This window comes from Lycium barbarum, chromosome 8 (assembly GCF_019175385.1).
Source record: "Lycium barbarum isolate Lr01 chromosome 8, ASM1917538v2, whole genome shotgun sequence".
NCBI lineage: Eukaryota > Viridiplantae > Streptophyta > Magnoliopsida > Solanales > Solanaceae > Lycium > Lycium barbarum.
Window position 1 is genome coordinate 120,935,760 of NC_083344.1, and position 15,999 is coordinate 120,951,758.

General features: G+C 39.4%; 1 protein-coding gene across 1 annotated transcript; it reads left to right on the top strand.

Annotated features, from left to right (window-relative positions):
* The first annotated feature begins 11,437 nt into the window (after nt 1-11,437).
* On the top strand, nt 11,438-11,860 carry LOC132608242 (uncharacterized). Its single transcript, XM_060322298.1, has one exon. It carries the CDS (start codon nt 11,438-11,440, stop codon nt 11,858-11,860), a length of 423 nt encoding a protein of 140 aa, XP_060178281.1.
* The last annotated feature ends 4,139 nt before the right edge of the window (nt 11,861-15,999 follow it).

Consider the following 15,999-nt stretch of genomic DNA (forward strand, 5'->3'; position numbering starts at 1 on the left):
ACATAAATGCAAACACATTTTTTAAACTCTTCAATTTTTTGAGTCAATCACGCATATTCTTCATTAAGCATAGTTGATAAAGATAATAAAAATAGATAAAGGAAATCTATTAGCTATTTTGTATTTTTTATTCACACTTCTAAAACTCAAAGTCAATTAATACCTCATTGCTTAATTTTTTATTAAAACATTGCATAAATCTGTTCTTCTACTTATATGTAAGTTATCATACTTTGTAAACTTCATTTTTATTATGCTACTTCTTTTAAATCTATTAACAACTATTATAAATTTTATTCAAATAGTATTTTAAGATTTTCTTTTATACAAAGTATTAGTCTTATTTTAATAACCTTCTTATTTAAGCCTTAGCAATATGTATAAGTTTTATTTTAAGCAGTTCATATTTTTTCTTTTGAAACATTAGTAGCATTACAAGCCCACTTCTTAAAATTTAGATGTTACATCTTTAACTTCAATTAATTAACCTAAGTTTGGTCGGATAATCGTAAGTTAACGGATTCTAAAGGATGCCCAACCCCTTCCCTTTAGGATAATATAGAGCCCTTACCTAGAATCACACTGGTTAAGCAGACTATTAATTGAGGTTTAGTTTTAACTTTACCTTAGTTAACATTTAGATGTCCTAATTCATCGTTAAATTAATTAGGTGGCGACTCCTTAAAACAAATAAACGGGAATCACCAATACGTCATACCTCCTAATAATAACTTCCGGGTTAAAATGGTGTGTGACAGCTTGGCGACTCTGCTGGGGACTTTAGGTTCTTAACCATAACAACTTAGGTTAATAAATAATTTGTTGGATGTTTTGTTTGTTTTGCTTTATTTTTTTTGTATTTTTTGCTTTATATGTTTTTAAATGTTTTATTATTGTTTTATTCTTTATATGCATTTTCTATGTAATATGTATGTTATTGCTTTCCTTAAATTGGCATTCCGTTCATATTTCTTCCACTCCTGGAAACTCACACATATTTACACACTTAAAGCGGCTTCGCAGTTTGCGCCCGTGCACTACTAAATTACCCCTTTAGTTGGATTGGTCTTGTGGATTTAGTCGATCGGCGGTGCAGTCGACGGCCACGGACTTTCCACTTCCAAGTTGTCCGCTTGGGGGAGCCTTGTGTCATAGGAAAACCACTCTTAGTCTACCTAGGTAGAGCGAAAAACAAAACCTTGTAAGGACATGCATCATTTTAAACCTAGGAGGCTTAATACCCTTGGTGTATTAAGTTCATTAGTCAACCTTACCAAATGTCCAAATGAGTCTATGACTCTAAGTGACACTATTCACTATCTATGTGCATTATTTGAAGGACAAATATGTGGAATATGTGGACCTAGTACTCTATAGATAAATATTTCAAGGAAATTGACATTTTGTTGCAGGTTGCCGTGGAGCATTAAATTAATGCCGGAGGTTGAAGACAACCAAAGGAAATTAGTGAAGTTGAAGTATTAGATATCTTAGGTTGATTTTGAGATGTATTATTGGCATGTAATAATTTTTATTCTTGCAAATTACTTTTAGGAGGAGTTGTGGAATGATACATAAAAGACATGTTTGTCCTTCAAATATTCGTTAGGCCTACCTCTGGCATAAAGAGGTCCCTTGCATTATAAAACGCGATGTATTATGTGCAATAATGTGTTTATATGCAATAATATGTCCTTACCGTATACTGACTCATTTTTTTTTTCTTTCTTTTCTTATTTTATCATTTTTCTTTTTAAAAATTATGTTCAAAATAGAAGGTTGACTTGTGCTAAAGGGGAACTGGCGGAGCATCCATATTTCACACGGTCTAGAGCCAAGAAATCAGACTCTGACTCATCACTAATCGCCTGGTTAACTAAAAAGACTCGTTCTAAAATGGAGCAAAGTTTGATCAATGCAACCACTTCATCTGAGCCATCTCTTAGTTTACCGATCACGAGTGATCCCACATCCTCCAAAGAATCAGAAACACATTTGGAGACCATTGCTCGTCTGGAGCGACGAGTTGCCGAACTAAGTCATATGGTACTTCACAACCGGTCATTTTCTCAAACACCGCCACATATGACTCCGTCCCAGGGAGTTCGTCAGACTTTGCCTATGCCACATCCATTCCCAAATTTGGACGAATTTAACCAAGCAAATTATTTTACCACCTCTCAGCCGGTTCGTTCCGAACCCTTCACTCAAAATGCTCCCCTTTTATTTACAGCCACCTCTTCAAAAACTCAGTTCATACCGCCGGCACATGATGTTACCAATACACATCAAGTTCCGCCAGTATATACTTATACCACAGCTCCACCCATGACACAAATCCAGGGACAATGTCGCACAGATGTCGATCATTATGTCGAAGTTGAAAATGAGGCACGGTCAATTAATGATGAAATGATAAATAGAAAGCTCAAAAGTTTGGAGGATGCCATGAGAAGTTTGCGTGGACTTGGTAGTAACCAAAGCGTGAGATATGAAGAATTATGTGCATTTCCTGAGGTAGAATTGCCACCAGGTTACAAGATTCCAAAATTTGAGAAGTTTGATGGGTCGGGGAACCCTTTCTTCCATTTGAAAGTCTATTGTGAATGATTCAACGATATGAATGATTCAGGGGCATCCACCCGTACTTTACAAGATCAAAAGCACGAGCATCCAACGATATGAATGATTCAGGGGCATCCGAACAGACTGGCTTAGGACTTGTCACCGTTCCGAGAGACGAATTTGAGGCTTCGGGAGGAGGGAATGACGAACTCATCGCCCAATTGATGCAGAAAATGGCCAACATGCAAAGTGAAATTGAGCGACTGCGAAATCTTACCAACTTATCCATTACCCTCAACACTCCTCACCATGAACAAAGAACAAGTGCGACAATCCCACCATCCTTTTCTTCTGTCGACTTACCCGCCCCTTAGCCCTTTCCCTCAAATCCTCCACTTCATACAGTCAATCCAAGCACTACCAATTCACCCCCATCCCGCAACAGACTAACCTGCAAAAAACTGTCTCACAATAATCTAATCCACAACAAGCCATTCCACCACCGATTAACTCACAACAAGCCATCCCACAACAAACTAACCTACAACAAACCATCCCGCAACAAAATGATCGACAACCATCCAACCCACAACAAGTTAACTTTCAACAAGTCAAACCGCTGCCTTTCACCACTCCATATATTCCACAACCTTCAGTTCTCTAAACTACCCCACTTACCCAAAACTACCAAGCAACTCAACACATACCATTGGCACACACTGCTAGCTATAACACGCAATATGTGCCACCGGTATATGTAGCAGAAGCTCAACCTTTCACTATCCAATTGCAGGCCGTGCAACATCCAGAGGTTGACCCTTATGAGGAGATGGAAAGGGAAGCCAGGGCGAAAGCGGACGAAAATGTAGCAAAGGAGATTCGCAGTCTGAAAGAAGCATTTAGAAGTATCCAAACCCACAAAGGATGTGAAGGAATAGAGTACGAGGATTTGTGTATTCATCCCGACATTGAGTTGCCTGCTGGATATAAGGTGCCAAAATTTGATATGTTTGATGGGAAAGGAAATCCTCAGGCTCACTTGAGATCGTACTGTGACAAGCTTGTGGGAGTAGGGAAAGATCAAGCCGTTAGGATGAAACTGTTCATAAGAAGCTTGACAGGAGAAGCACTTGATTGGTACACATGCCAAGATCCGCAGAAATGGCATAGCTGGGGAGAGATGGCACAAGAGTTCATGGATAGGTTCAGGTTCAACACTGAGACTGTCCCAGACCGATTCTATTTGATAAAGTTAGAAAGGAAGTCGACAGAAACTTTCAGGGAGTATGATATGCGCTGGAGAGTAGAAGCCGCGAAAGTCCAGCCCCCAATGACGGAGAGTGAGATGATGACGCTCTTTGTACAGTCTTTAAAAGATGCAACATACTATGAAAGACTGATAAGTGTCATCGGAAAAAAGTTTTCTGAAGTTATTAGAATTGGAGATTTCATAGAAGAAGAAATCAAGACAGGAAGAATCACAAATCTTGCTGCCTTGCAAGCAACAAGTAAGGCAATTCAATCAGATTCAGCTAAGAGGAAGAGAGACGGAGTGTCCGCGGTCATGACCTGTCACGACCCAACCTAGGGCCATGACGAGTGACCGAGCTTAACCTGCCTGATAACCTGACTTATGTTACCTGTACCCAAACATAGCATTCAATAGGGTTTATTTAACTAAGTTGAAAACTGTAAATAGATTACCATCGTCGACCTGTAATTCAAACATCCCAAAACATATATATATATATATATATATATATATATATATGTAACATATCACAATGCAAGCCAACGAGGCTGTTGATGCTTCTGTACAACCAAACAGTGGCCGGCAAGGCCAAACAGTATCCATGACACCCACGCTGTCCGCAGACTACTAGAAGAGTATGACCATGCATAAGAGACGGGTCAGGGCCCCGTCGTGCCCATAATGTATACACACAAAATTATACCAAAACAGGAACAGTCTCCGAAGCAAGTGGAGCTGTCTGACTCTCAACGCTGACTCCTCCTAGGTGGCTGGATTGTCTGACCGCATCCCTGAACCTGCGGGCATGAAACCCAACCCCGAAGAAAGGGGGTCAGTACGGAATATGTACTGAATATGTAAAGCATTACTGAATCATAAACAAGGAAAAGCGTAACAGTAAACAAGTTTAGAAAGCAACCCGGGAGTAACCTGGAACAACATTTTGAACCATGCCATATGGTCCCTTACACAAATTCTTGCATACACAATATAAATATAGAATATCCTACTCGTAGCCGCTTCCGGCTAATAATACAATAGTCACTTCGGACGGCCGCTTCCGGCATAATAATGATGGCCCCTTCGGGCAGCCGCTTCCGGCTTAATAATAATGGCCCCTTCGGGCAGCCGCTTCCGGCTTAAGAATATCATAATCCAGCTGATCAGGTGGAACAATAACAATACATATGATATACAGTATGAATATGTAGTGAAGTCACAAAACGTTGCTTGTCAATATAGTATGAAATATTTTATAGAAGTCAAGACATGAGTCATCATAGAGTTCCTACAAATAGAAGCTGATATATATCGACTATTATCCAACGTACAAAAGACTGAAGGGGGAGGCTCAATCACTGGAGAGTTCTAGCATTAAGAAGTGAATAAGAATCATAAATCACACTCGAAACTTATGAATAGTATTACCCCAAAAGTCATATCATTCATCACTTAGATCTAAGACATGCCAAAAGAAAGAAGGGACAGCTTTACATACCTGCTAACGACTACTCGCAAACCCGTTCACTTTGTCGCTCTTTTAGCCTATTTAATATAAGAGTAACGTTATCGTTAGTAACTATACTTTCTAGTTCCTAAATTCGTAGTCCATCGCTTATAGAATTTATTCTTTAACTAATACTTTCTTGATTAGGGTGTTTTTGTTAGTTAAAGACTTAACGAAAATCGGGCAGCATTTCCCCTATATATTCGGCTAACCCGAATTTCCAATTATTCTCCTGTTATCACAGAAATACCAACAACAAAAATATACATATAAAATTCTCACAATTCAGCCCATAACATTCCTAACAACCCAACAACTTTTCTAAATTCATTTCAACCCACGATTTCCTATAACATCAATTTTATGCATTTTCTTACTTCCAATTTCGTCCAATCCAATTTTAATAACTCCATTACAACACTATTAACACAATTACACCATAAAACAAGAAAATCTTACCTTTATTTTCTCGGAGGAATTTCTACTCTTAATTGCTCCAATTTCGCAATTTCTTTTTTCCCGATTCAATATCCAATGTTGCTATCAACTCCTTGAACGTGTAGAACACTATTTTTGGAACTATAATTCTCCTTCTTCAACAATTTAGGGGCTGGTCGTGCTCAAGGAGCTACCATGGCTGCCCATACGTTATCTATCTTTCAATTTATTGAAGGAAATATAACTTGTGAAAGAATTAAAGGGGAAAACATTGCTGCACTCCTACTAATATTGCTATGCACTTCATGTGAAGTCCCTAAGCTAGATGAAGCTATGAAGGTTTCTGCTCACGTTTTGTGCTAAAGAAATTTAGCCAGCAAATGTTTTCATTTGTGTTATTATCACCTAATGGATTGTGGGGTCCATTCTTCTAATGGACTTTAATTTATAACGTTTTGTGCTAAAGAAATTTAGCCAGCAAATGTTTTCATTTGTGTTATTATCACCTAATGGATTGTGGGGTCCATTCTTCTAATGGACTTTAATTTATAAATATGCCACTTATCCCTTAATAATGCTTAGTCATTGTAAGCTGCCACATGAACGTGAAAGTGGAGTCACTCAACACTCATCCTTCCACTAGCATTATTTTATACCAACTACAATTTCCCCACTTAATATTCTAATCACAATTAATTAATCCCTAATCTCCAATAATATTTCTACACTAAATAAAATTTATAAACAACTTATGTTCTAATTAAAATTGAAAATTAAAAGTCCCTATTACATATCCCAAAATAATCCCGTCCTTAACTTATGTCGATTAACTTATGATAATTCGACGTATAAAATACGGGATATAACATGACCATCTAGGAACGTAGACCAAACCAGATGTTAACCTATCAATACCCTTCATCCCAGCCTTTATATTACAACCAATACACCTAAGCCCCTCTGCCTTATTACCAACCTCCACCCACTCCCCATCCTATTTACCACACCCAGCCAGCATATTACCCACCTCGAGCACCTGCCCATCAAAGCCCATCACAATACCAGCCAACCTACTCACCTCAACCCCAATACCAACCACAAAATAGTCCACAAAATGCACCCAGACCTCGCCCAAACTTTAAAAGAAAGCCAACCAAAACTTACACACCGTTAGCCGAACCCCTGGCCCAACTGTATGAAAGGTTGAGAACCGCAGGGATACTCCAACCAATTCAGGAAAGAGTCCCTAACCCCCTTCCTGGATGATACGACGGGACTAAACATTGTGCGTATCACTCAGGAGTTGCCGGACATGATACTGAAAATTGCCTTACTCTCAAAGACAAAATTGAGGCATTAATCAAAGAAGGAGTTATCCAGCTCAAAGGAGCTCCCCCAAATATAAACAACAATACTCTGCCTAATCATGGTGATACAAATGTGAACATGATTACCATTGATGAAGATTGTGATTTGGAGGGGACTATTGTGTCGATCAAGAAAGAGGAAAAGGTTGAATCATCAGCCTTGGTTTCTCCAGTGATCACGGTCCAAATGAGGGCCCCAATCGAAGTGGAAGTGTTTACTCCAAGGCCTAGAATCACGGCCTTAGTTGCTCAGACACCTTCTTCCAACACTAAAGCAGTTCCTTGGAATTATCCGTCTGATGAAAGGAACAAAGCAAAGGGAAAATTGGTTGTAGAAACTGTTGCTGACGGAATGACTAGATCTCGGCGGTGTTATGCCCCCGAAGAGGTAGCACGAGGAGCACCAAGTAAGAAAAACGGTCAAAAGAAGGTTGTGACCGAAGCTGAAGTCGAGGAATTCTGGAGGAAAATGCCGACTAAGGAATATTCTGTGGTCGAACAACTAAAGAAAACACCAGCCCAAATTTCTTTATTGGCATTGTTGATGAGTTCTGAAGCTCATAGGAACGCTTTAGCGAAGGTACTGAATGAAGCTTATGTTCCGGTTGAGACTTCCAGCGAGAAATTTTCAGCCATGTTTGGAGAAGTCCTCGAAGCCCATAAAGTTTCTTTTCATAACGATGAGTTACCGCCTAAAGGTTTGGGGCACAACAAGGCATTGAACATTACAGTCAAATCCAGGAACAAATTCATTTCCAAGGTGTTGATTGATGGAGGTTCAGCTGTTAACATATGTCCTGTCACTACCCTCCGAGCTTTAGGAATTGATATCGGGAAACTCCGCGACAGTCATGTGAGAGTTAAATGTTTTGATGGAGCTCAAAGAGGTGTCATAGGGGAGATCGATTTAGCACTGTAAATTGGACCCGCGGAGTTCACGGTGTAATTTCAAGTGATGGACATATCCACCAGTTACAACTTGCTGATAGGAAGGCCATGGATCCATATGGCTGGTGCAGTCCCTTCTACCTTGCATCAAAGTTTGAAATTCGTCTAGAATCATCAAGAAATTGTGATCCATAGAGAAGGCAACAATCCGATCTACCCCGAAAACTCAATTCCTGTTATTGAAAGTATGGAAAGGCTAGATGGATTTGTCTTCCATATCAAGGAAATCATGTGCACCACGCCAGTCGAAAGGGTAAAATTGCCACGTGTGCTTATGATGGTGGCTTGGGAAATGTTGAAGAATGGTTTCCAGCCTGGTCGAGGTCTTGGGATAAACTTGGATGGGATAGTGGAACCAATTCAGTTACCCGGTCAGAAGGATACTTTTGGTCTTGGATACGAACCCAGTCGTGAAGAAATTTCACTGGCTAGTCTCAAAAGAAGCAGTGATATTCCCTTGCCAAAGCCTGTTCCTCTCCTGAATCGGTCATTTTTCAAGGCATCCGTCACCCAAGCATTAGAGGAAGCTACCGAAGACAACCTCGTGGAAGGTCTCAAGAATTTATTCATTGCCGAAGAGGAAGCTGAATGCAATGTGGTTCTGGATGAATGCCCTGAAACTCCAACCATTTGGGATGCTGAGCTTGGAGATGTTTTGAACAATTGGACTTGTACCCCGACCCCCATTCTCTGGGAGTCTTGGTAGACAATTTGTATTAGTATTTGATGAAACAACGCGATTCAAAATTGAGGCCTGAATCGTGTCTATGCTTTTGTTGTGTTTTGCCTTCAAACTTTTGAAAGCTTAAATGCCAAATCCAAACTATGCTTTTCTATCTCTTATTTCGTCTTTATTTAATTAATTCTTCTTTTATTTTTTAGCAATCAAACTAGTAAATCTGCTGATAATGTGAATGTGACACGTAATGAAACAAGCGAGCCCATAGTAAATGCCGAACAAGACTCTGAAGAATATGAAGAGGACATTCAACCTGAAGGGCTAACTAAGGATTTTGAACATTTTGAGAATAAGCCAAAACCAAATTTGGATGAAACAGAAACCATAAATTTGGGGGATTAAAAAATAGTACGGGAAACAAGAATTAGCGTCCATTTAACTCCGTCACAAAGGGAATAATTGATCAACCTTTTGAGACAATATATAGATGTGTTCGCATGGTCTTATGGCGATATGTCGGGTCTAACCACAGATATTGTTTCACTTAAGTTGCCTATTGATCCCTCTTGCCCTCCGGTAAAACAAAAGAAGAGAAATATTAAATCGGATTTGAGTTTAAAAGTCAAGGAAAAAGTCTCCAAGAAATTTGATGCAAAGGTCATTCGAGCTGCAAGGTATCCCACTTGGATAGCCAATATTGTGCCTGTACCAAAGAAGGATGGCAAAGTCAGTGTGTGCGTGGATTATCGGGATCTCAACAGGGCTAGTCCGAAAGATGACTTTCCCCTCCCGAATATTCACATACTTATTGATAACTGTGCGAAGCATGAATTGCAGTCATTCGTTGATTGCTTCACAAGATATCACCAGATTCTGATGGATGACGAAGATGCCGAGAAAACAACATTCATCACACCTTGGGGAGTATACTATTATCGAGTGATGCCTTTTGGGCTAAAAAACGCAGGTACCACCTATATGAGAGCCATGACTACCATTTTTCATGACATGATCCACAGGGAGATTGAAGTCTATGTGGACGATATCGTCATCAAGTCACGAAAGAGTTCAGATCACTTGATAGATTTGAAGAAGTTCTTCGACAGGTTGAGGCGATACAACTTGAAGTTAAATCCCATAAAGTGTGCATTTGGTGTTCCTGCTAGGAAGCTGTTGGGTTTTATTGTGAGCAGAAGGGGTATAGAATTGGATCCTTGGAAGATAAAAGCTATTCAAGACTTGCCTGCCCCAAAGAGTCGAAAAGACGTGATGAGTTTCCTCGGTCGCCTCAACTACATTAGTCGGTTCATAGCACAATCAACAGTGATATGTGAGCCAATAATCAAGTTATTGAGGAAGGATGCTGCTACCAAATGGACAGAAGATTGCCAAAAAGATTTCGATAGGATCAAAGAATATTTGTCTAATCCGCTTGTTCTGGTGCCGCCAGAAGCCGGAAGACCTTTGTTATTATATTTGTCTGTGTCAAAAAATGCATTTAGATGTATGTTGGGACAACATGATGAAACGAGAAAGAAGGAGCAAGCAATATACTACTTGAGCAAGAAGTTTACGCCTTATGAGGCCCGATATACTTTGTTGGAACGCACCTGCTGTGTCCTGACTTGGGTTGCACAAAAGTTGAGACATTACATGTCTGCATATACTACTTATCTCATCTCAAGGATAGATCCACTCAAGTATATCTTTCAGAAGCCTATGCCTACTGGAAAGTTAGCCAAATGGCAAATTTTGCTAAGTGAGTTTGATATTGTATACGTTACCCAAAAGGCTGTCAAAGAGCAGGCAATAGCCGATCATCTTGCTGAAAATCCCGTAGATGAAGAATACATACCCCTTAAGACTTATTTCCCCGATGAAGAAGTGTTTTTTGTCGGAGAAGATATCGCAGAAGAATATCTAGGGTGGAGAATGTTCTTTGACGGGGCTGCGAGCTCCAAAGGAGTCGGCGTTGGAGCAGTCTTAATTTTGGAGTCAGGCCAGCATTATCCAATTTCAGCAAAGCTTAGGTTTCCGTGCACCAACAATATGGTAGAATATGAGGCTTGTATTCTTGGACTCAGAATGGCCGTTGATATGAACATACAAAAATTATTGGTTATAGGTGATTCTGACTTATTGGTTCATCAAGTACAAGGTGAATGGACCACTAAGAACGTGAAGATACTTCCGTACCTGCATTGCGTGAAATATCTGTGTAAGAGATTTATCAAGGTGGAATTCAAACATGTTCTAAGGGCTCAAAATGAACTTGCTGATGCTTGGCAACCTTGTCCTCTATGATTCAGCACCCGAACAAGAATTACATAGATCTTATCAAGATGAATGTGCACGATCAGCAGGCTTATTGTTTCTGTGTAGATGAAGAGCCTGATGGAAAACCTTAGTACTATGACATTAAGAAGTATCTCAAGGCAGAAGACTATCCAGAAGGCATAACCTGTGTTCAGAAGAAAACACTTCGAAGGTTAGCAAACCATTTTTTCCTAAATGGAGAAATCCTTTATATGAGGACTACAGATTTAGGACTATTAAGGTGTGTTGATGCCAAAGAAGCGGCCAAGTTGATTGAAGAAGTGCATGGCGGTACATGTGGGCCTCACATGAATGGCTTTACTCTGGCTAAGAAAATTCTACGAGCAGGCTATTTCTGGATGACCATGGAATCAGATTGCATTCGTTTTGTGCAAAACTGTCACCAATGTCAGATTCACGGCGACTTGATTCGAGTCCCACCAAATGAGTTAAATGTGACGAGTTCTCCATGGCAATTCGCAGCTTGGGGCATGGATGTCATCGGTCCTATCGAGCCAGCAGCGTCAAATGGACATAGGTTCATGTTGGTAGCCATCGATTACTTTACGAAATGGGCAGAAGCATCATCGCACAAGTCAGTGACGAAGAAGGTGGTGGTAGACTTTGTTCGCAACAACATCATTTATCGATTCGGAATCCCTGAGTCGATTATAACAGATAATGGACCTAATCTTAATAGTGGTCTGATGCATGAGATTTTCGAAAGATTTAAGATTACTCACCGCAATTTCACCCCATACAGACCTCAGATGAATGGAGCAGTTTAAGCAGCCAACAAAAACATCAAGAGAATATTGCGAAAGGTGATTGATAATTACAGACATTGGCACGAAAAATTACCATTGGCCCTTCTCGGTTATCGCACCACTGTAAGGACTTCAACTGGGGCAACGCCTTATCTTTTGGTCTATGGGACAGAGGCAGTGCTACCTGCAGAGGTAGAGATACCATCTTTAAGAATTATCCAAGAAGCTGAGTTGAGTGATGCTAAGTGGATACAAAGCCGATATGAACAATTGATGCTCATTGATGAAAAGAGGATGAATGCAGTTTGTCATGGGCAACTTTATCAAAACAGAATGGCCAAAGCTTTCAATAAGAAGGTAAGACCGAGACAGTTCAAACCGGGGAAATTGGTATTGAAGCGCATATTCCCATGCCAAAATGAAGCTAAAGGAAATTTTACACCTAATTGGCAAAGGCCTTACATGGTTCATCGAGTAATGACTGGAGGAGCACTAATTCTAGCAGAAATGGATGACGAATTTTGGCCGAAAGCTATCAACGCAGATGCCGTCAAGAGATAATACGTCTAGGAGCTTTTCATTTATTTTTTTTATGTAATATCTTGTAATGTCTTGCTATGTAATAAAGCTACGTTCCCTCGGCGGGATACGTAAGAAACCTATATCGGGTTTGGGCTTTTAAGATAGAAATTTCCAAAATTTCCATTTTTTGTAACATGAACTACGCCTGACCTGATTCCCGCGGTGGGATACGTAGGCGGCCTACATAGGCTTCGGTCACATTATTAGAAAACCTCGATTTTATTTTTTGCTTGTAATCATGAACTACGCTTGACCTGATTCCCGCGGTGGGATACGTAGGCGGCCTACATAGGCTTTGGTCACATTATTAGAAAACCTCAATTTTATTTTTTGCTTGTAATCATGAACTACGCCTGACCTGATTCTCGCGGTGGGATACGTAGGCGGCCTACATAGGCCTCGGTCACATTATTAGAAAATCTTAAATTTTATTTTGCCTCGTATGTTTTGAACTACGCTTGACCTGATTCCCTTAGTGGGATACATAGACAGCCTATATAAGGCTCGGTCTCGTCATGTAAAAGTTCAACATCCTCCTGTGCCAGAAACTGGGACAAATTTTAAGGGCATCATTGCAAAACGACATCGGGAGGCATGAAAGAGTATATGGTCAACAGAGTCGTCAGACAAAGGAAAGATTTTGGAGAAAGGACGCTCGCTTTGTTTCACAATGTGTCACAGTTCCAAGTTTCAGCAGAAATTATTTATCACTATATACATATTTTTATGCATATTTCCTTTTTGAAATAATATGATTTTTAATCAAATAGTTTTGTTAAATAGCCAAGGCTTAGAAATAGGCGGAGGTTACAAGTCCAGACCAAATTGGAAGCATGAAGCATCGAGAGCTGGATCTTCAAAGTCAACGCGAATCAACCCCCCCCCCCCCCCCCAACCAAACTTACAAATTTTCTTTGAATGCAGATTTTCAAATTGCGGAAGCTGAAATATGTAATGTTTACAGCCGTGCAAGGATTACGCGTCGAGCGGTTTGAGCTTTCTTATAACAATTATGCCTCTCAAGTGTCAATAATTCTCGAAATTTGCGATAAATTAATTCTTAAGTCTTACAAATAATTTTTCAAATGTATCAACGCACATATATTTTCTACTGATTTCAAATGCTTTGCATAAATGCTTTCAAATGCACTGCACATGCACTATTGCTTCAAATGCCCTGCATAAATGCTTTCAAACGCACTGCACATGTATTGCATTATTACTTTCAAATGCCCTGCAAACGCACTGCATAAATACTTTCGAACGCACCACACATAAATCGTACTATTGTTTTTAAATGCACTGCACACGCATAGCACTATCACTTTCAGATACTACACGTGAATACTTTCAAATGCACCGTAAATGCATCGCACCACTGCCTTCAAATGCTCTGCACAAATGCTTTCAAGTACACTGCACGCATATTGCAATACAACTTTCAAATGCACCGCACATACATTGCATGGCTTCCTTCAAAATGCTTTGCACCGCACACGCATTGCACAAATGCTTTCATCCGCTTCGCATAGATGCTTGCAAACGCACATGCACCGCACAAATGCTTTAAAATTCACCGCACAAATGCTCTGCACCATGAATCATGATGGTTTGAAAACCTCGTTTCATCAATCATTGGGTTTTAAAGAAAACCTCATTATGCCGGCTTAGAAAGCCTCATTTCTCATAAATCATTCTGCTTAAATAGCCCATATTCATATCCGGTTTGAGGCCTCATTTTCATTAATCATCGCCAAAGGCATCATCATCGGCCTAGAACCTCATTCGCATTAGCCTCAGCTAAGGCTATCATTTTATTAAATCATTGCAGCTTTTCATGGGCTTACTTTACATCGCTTTACTTCCGATATTTATTTTTACTGACTATTTTATCTAGTTTAAGTTTCGCAGGAGCTTTAGCGCAACGTGGAACTATTTCTTCGGCAGTGAACTGGGGCAATTTGTTGGGAAGGATAATCAGACTTCCCGGCAAGGGTCAAGGATCTACCTCGAACACTCGTCTCCAACCCCAAATATTCCGCTTGCATACCAACACATTCATATTTCAGAATTCTCGAGTCCGATCATAACACCCAATATCATCATAATTCGACACTGGGACAATATTTTTCAAAATTCGCACCAGTCGGGACTTGTTATTCATAGGTGTCGTAGTTATCCTAGAACTACACATGTCCTGATTCTCGTGCAACCTGAGATATGTAGGCAACTCGGAGATCGGAGTTCGGCCACAATTCCCTAAAATTTTCTTACCCTTAGTCCTCCAAAATCCTTTAGTCGGGACAAAATAGGCTACTGAGTCAACGTCTTTGCCCAAAAATTCTTTCATCATTACCGGTCAAAGAGGGACAAACTGTTGACACCCAATTTTGTCCCGCCTTCCTCCAAAATATTTATTTACGCTTTTGGCAACTTAAGAAATAATTATTTATACTTTAATACAATTATTAGCTTTTTATTAATACCCGCGTTTCATTATCCTATTATAGTCACTAGCTATTATTATTTTTATTTTATTACCGTTACTACTACCACTATTATTATTATTATTATTATTATTATTATTATTATTATTATTATTTTGTTACTATTATTATTACCATTATTATTATAATTTGCATTATAATCATTTCAGCATTTTTTTTACCATCTTATGCACATGCATCGCATTTATTTTTGCGCAATTAAATAATAGCGTTTATTTACTGTTGAACTTTAAAAAGAATATATTATCGCACGACTATTATGACGTCATATAATTTTATTTTTATCTGAGCACTAATAATTACATATTTTTATATTAGGCAATATTTTAGCACACGTTAGTATATAGTTAATTAAAATAGGTCTTTTATTTAAATTTAGAAGCCCAAATTGTTTCTTTCATTCAGCCAATATTAGCCCAAATCCAAGCCCAATCAATCCATATTATTTTTCGGACCAGTCCATAAAGTCAGCTCACAAATATTTTCGGACCAATCCAGCCCACCATTCATTTAAATGACCCAGTCCATTAACCGTTTTAACCTACCCGGCCCGGCTAATTATTTTGTTTTGTTCATCTTCTACCCTAAGAGATTCATCCGCCGCTCTTTCTTTTCCCTTCCTCTCTCTCTCTCTCTCTACCCGACGCGAATGGAAAATTCGCAGAAAACTTTTGCAAACCCAGGCCATGCATGGCCATTTGAGGGAAAGAAATTAATGGTCCGTCCTTTCTCCTTCAGAATTTCAACGGTTGAAGGTTTGGGTTTTTGTTTTCTTTCCCTGCCCTCTGCTTTCAATCTGAAATCACCTTAATGAGTTTTGTCTATTTATGAATTCAACTCATTTTCTTTATCAGCCCCTTTTCATTTTCGGGTACGAAGTTTTAATGGATTTTGTCCATTTCTTTCTTTTTCTGATCGGGCATGTGAAATCCGAACGTTTGATTTGGGGTGGAGCATTTTTGACCTAGAGATCCCGCCTAAAATTGAAAACCCCAGCAAACCCTAGAAATGTGCCTATAAATAATCGTTTTCTTAGTCATTTAGGAAGATTTTTTTGGGGGCCGCCTCAAT

Coding starts and splice junctions, on each gene's coding strand:
- LOC132608242 (XM_060322298.1), top strand. CDS start 11,438: ATGGAATCAGATTGCATTCGTTTTGTGCAAAACTGTCACCAATGTCAG.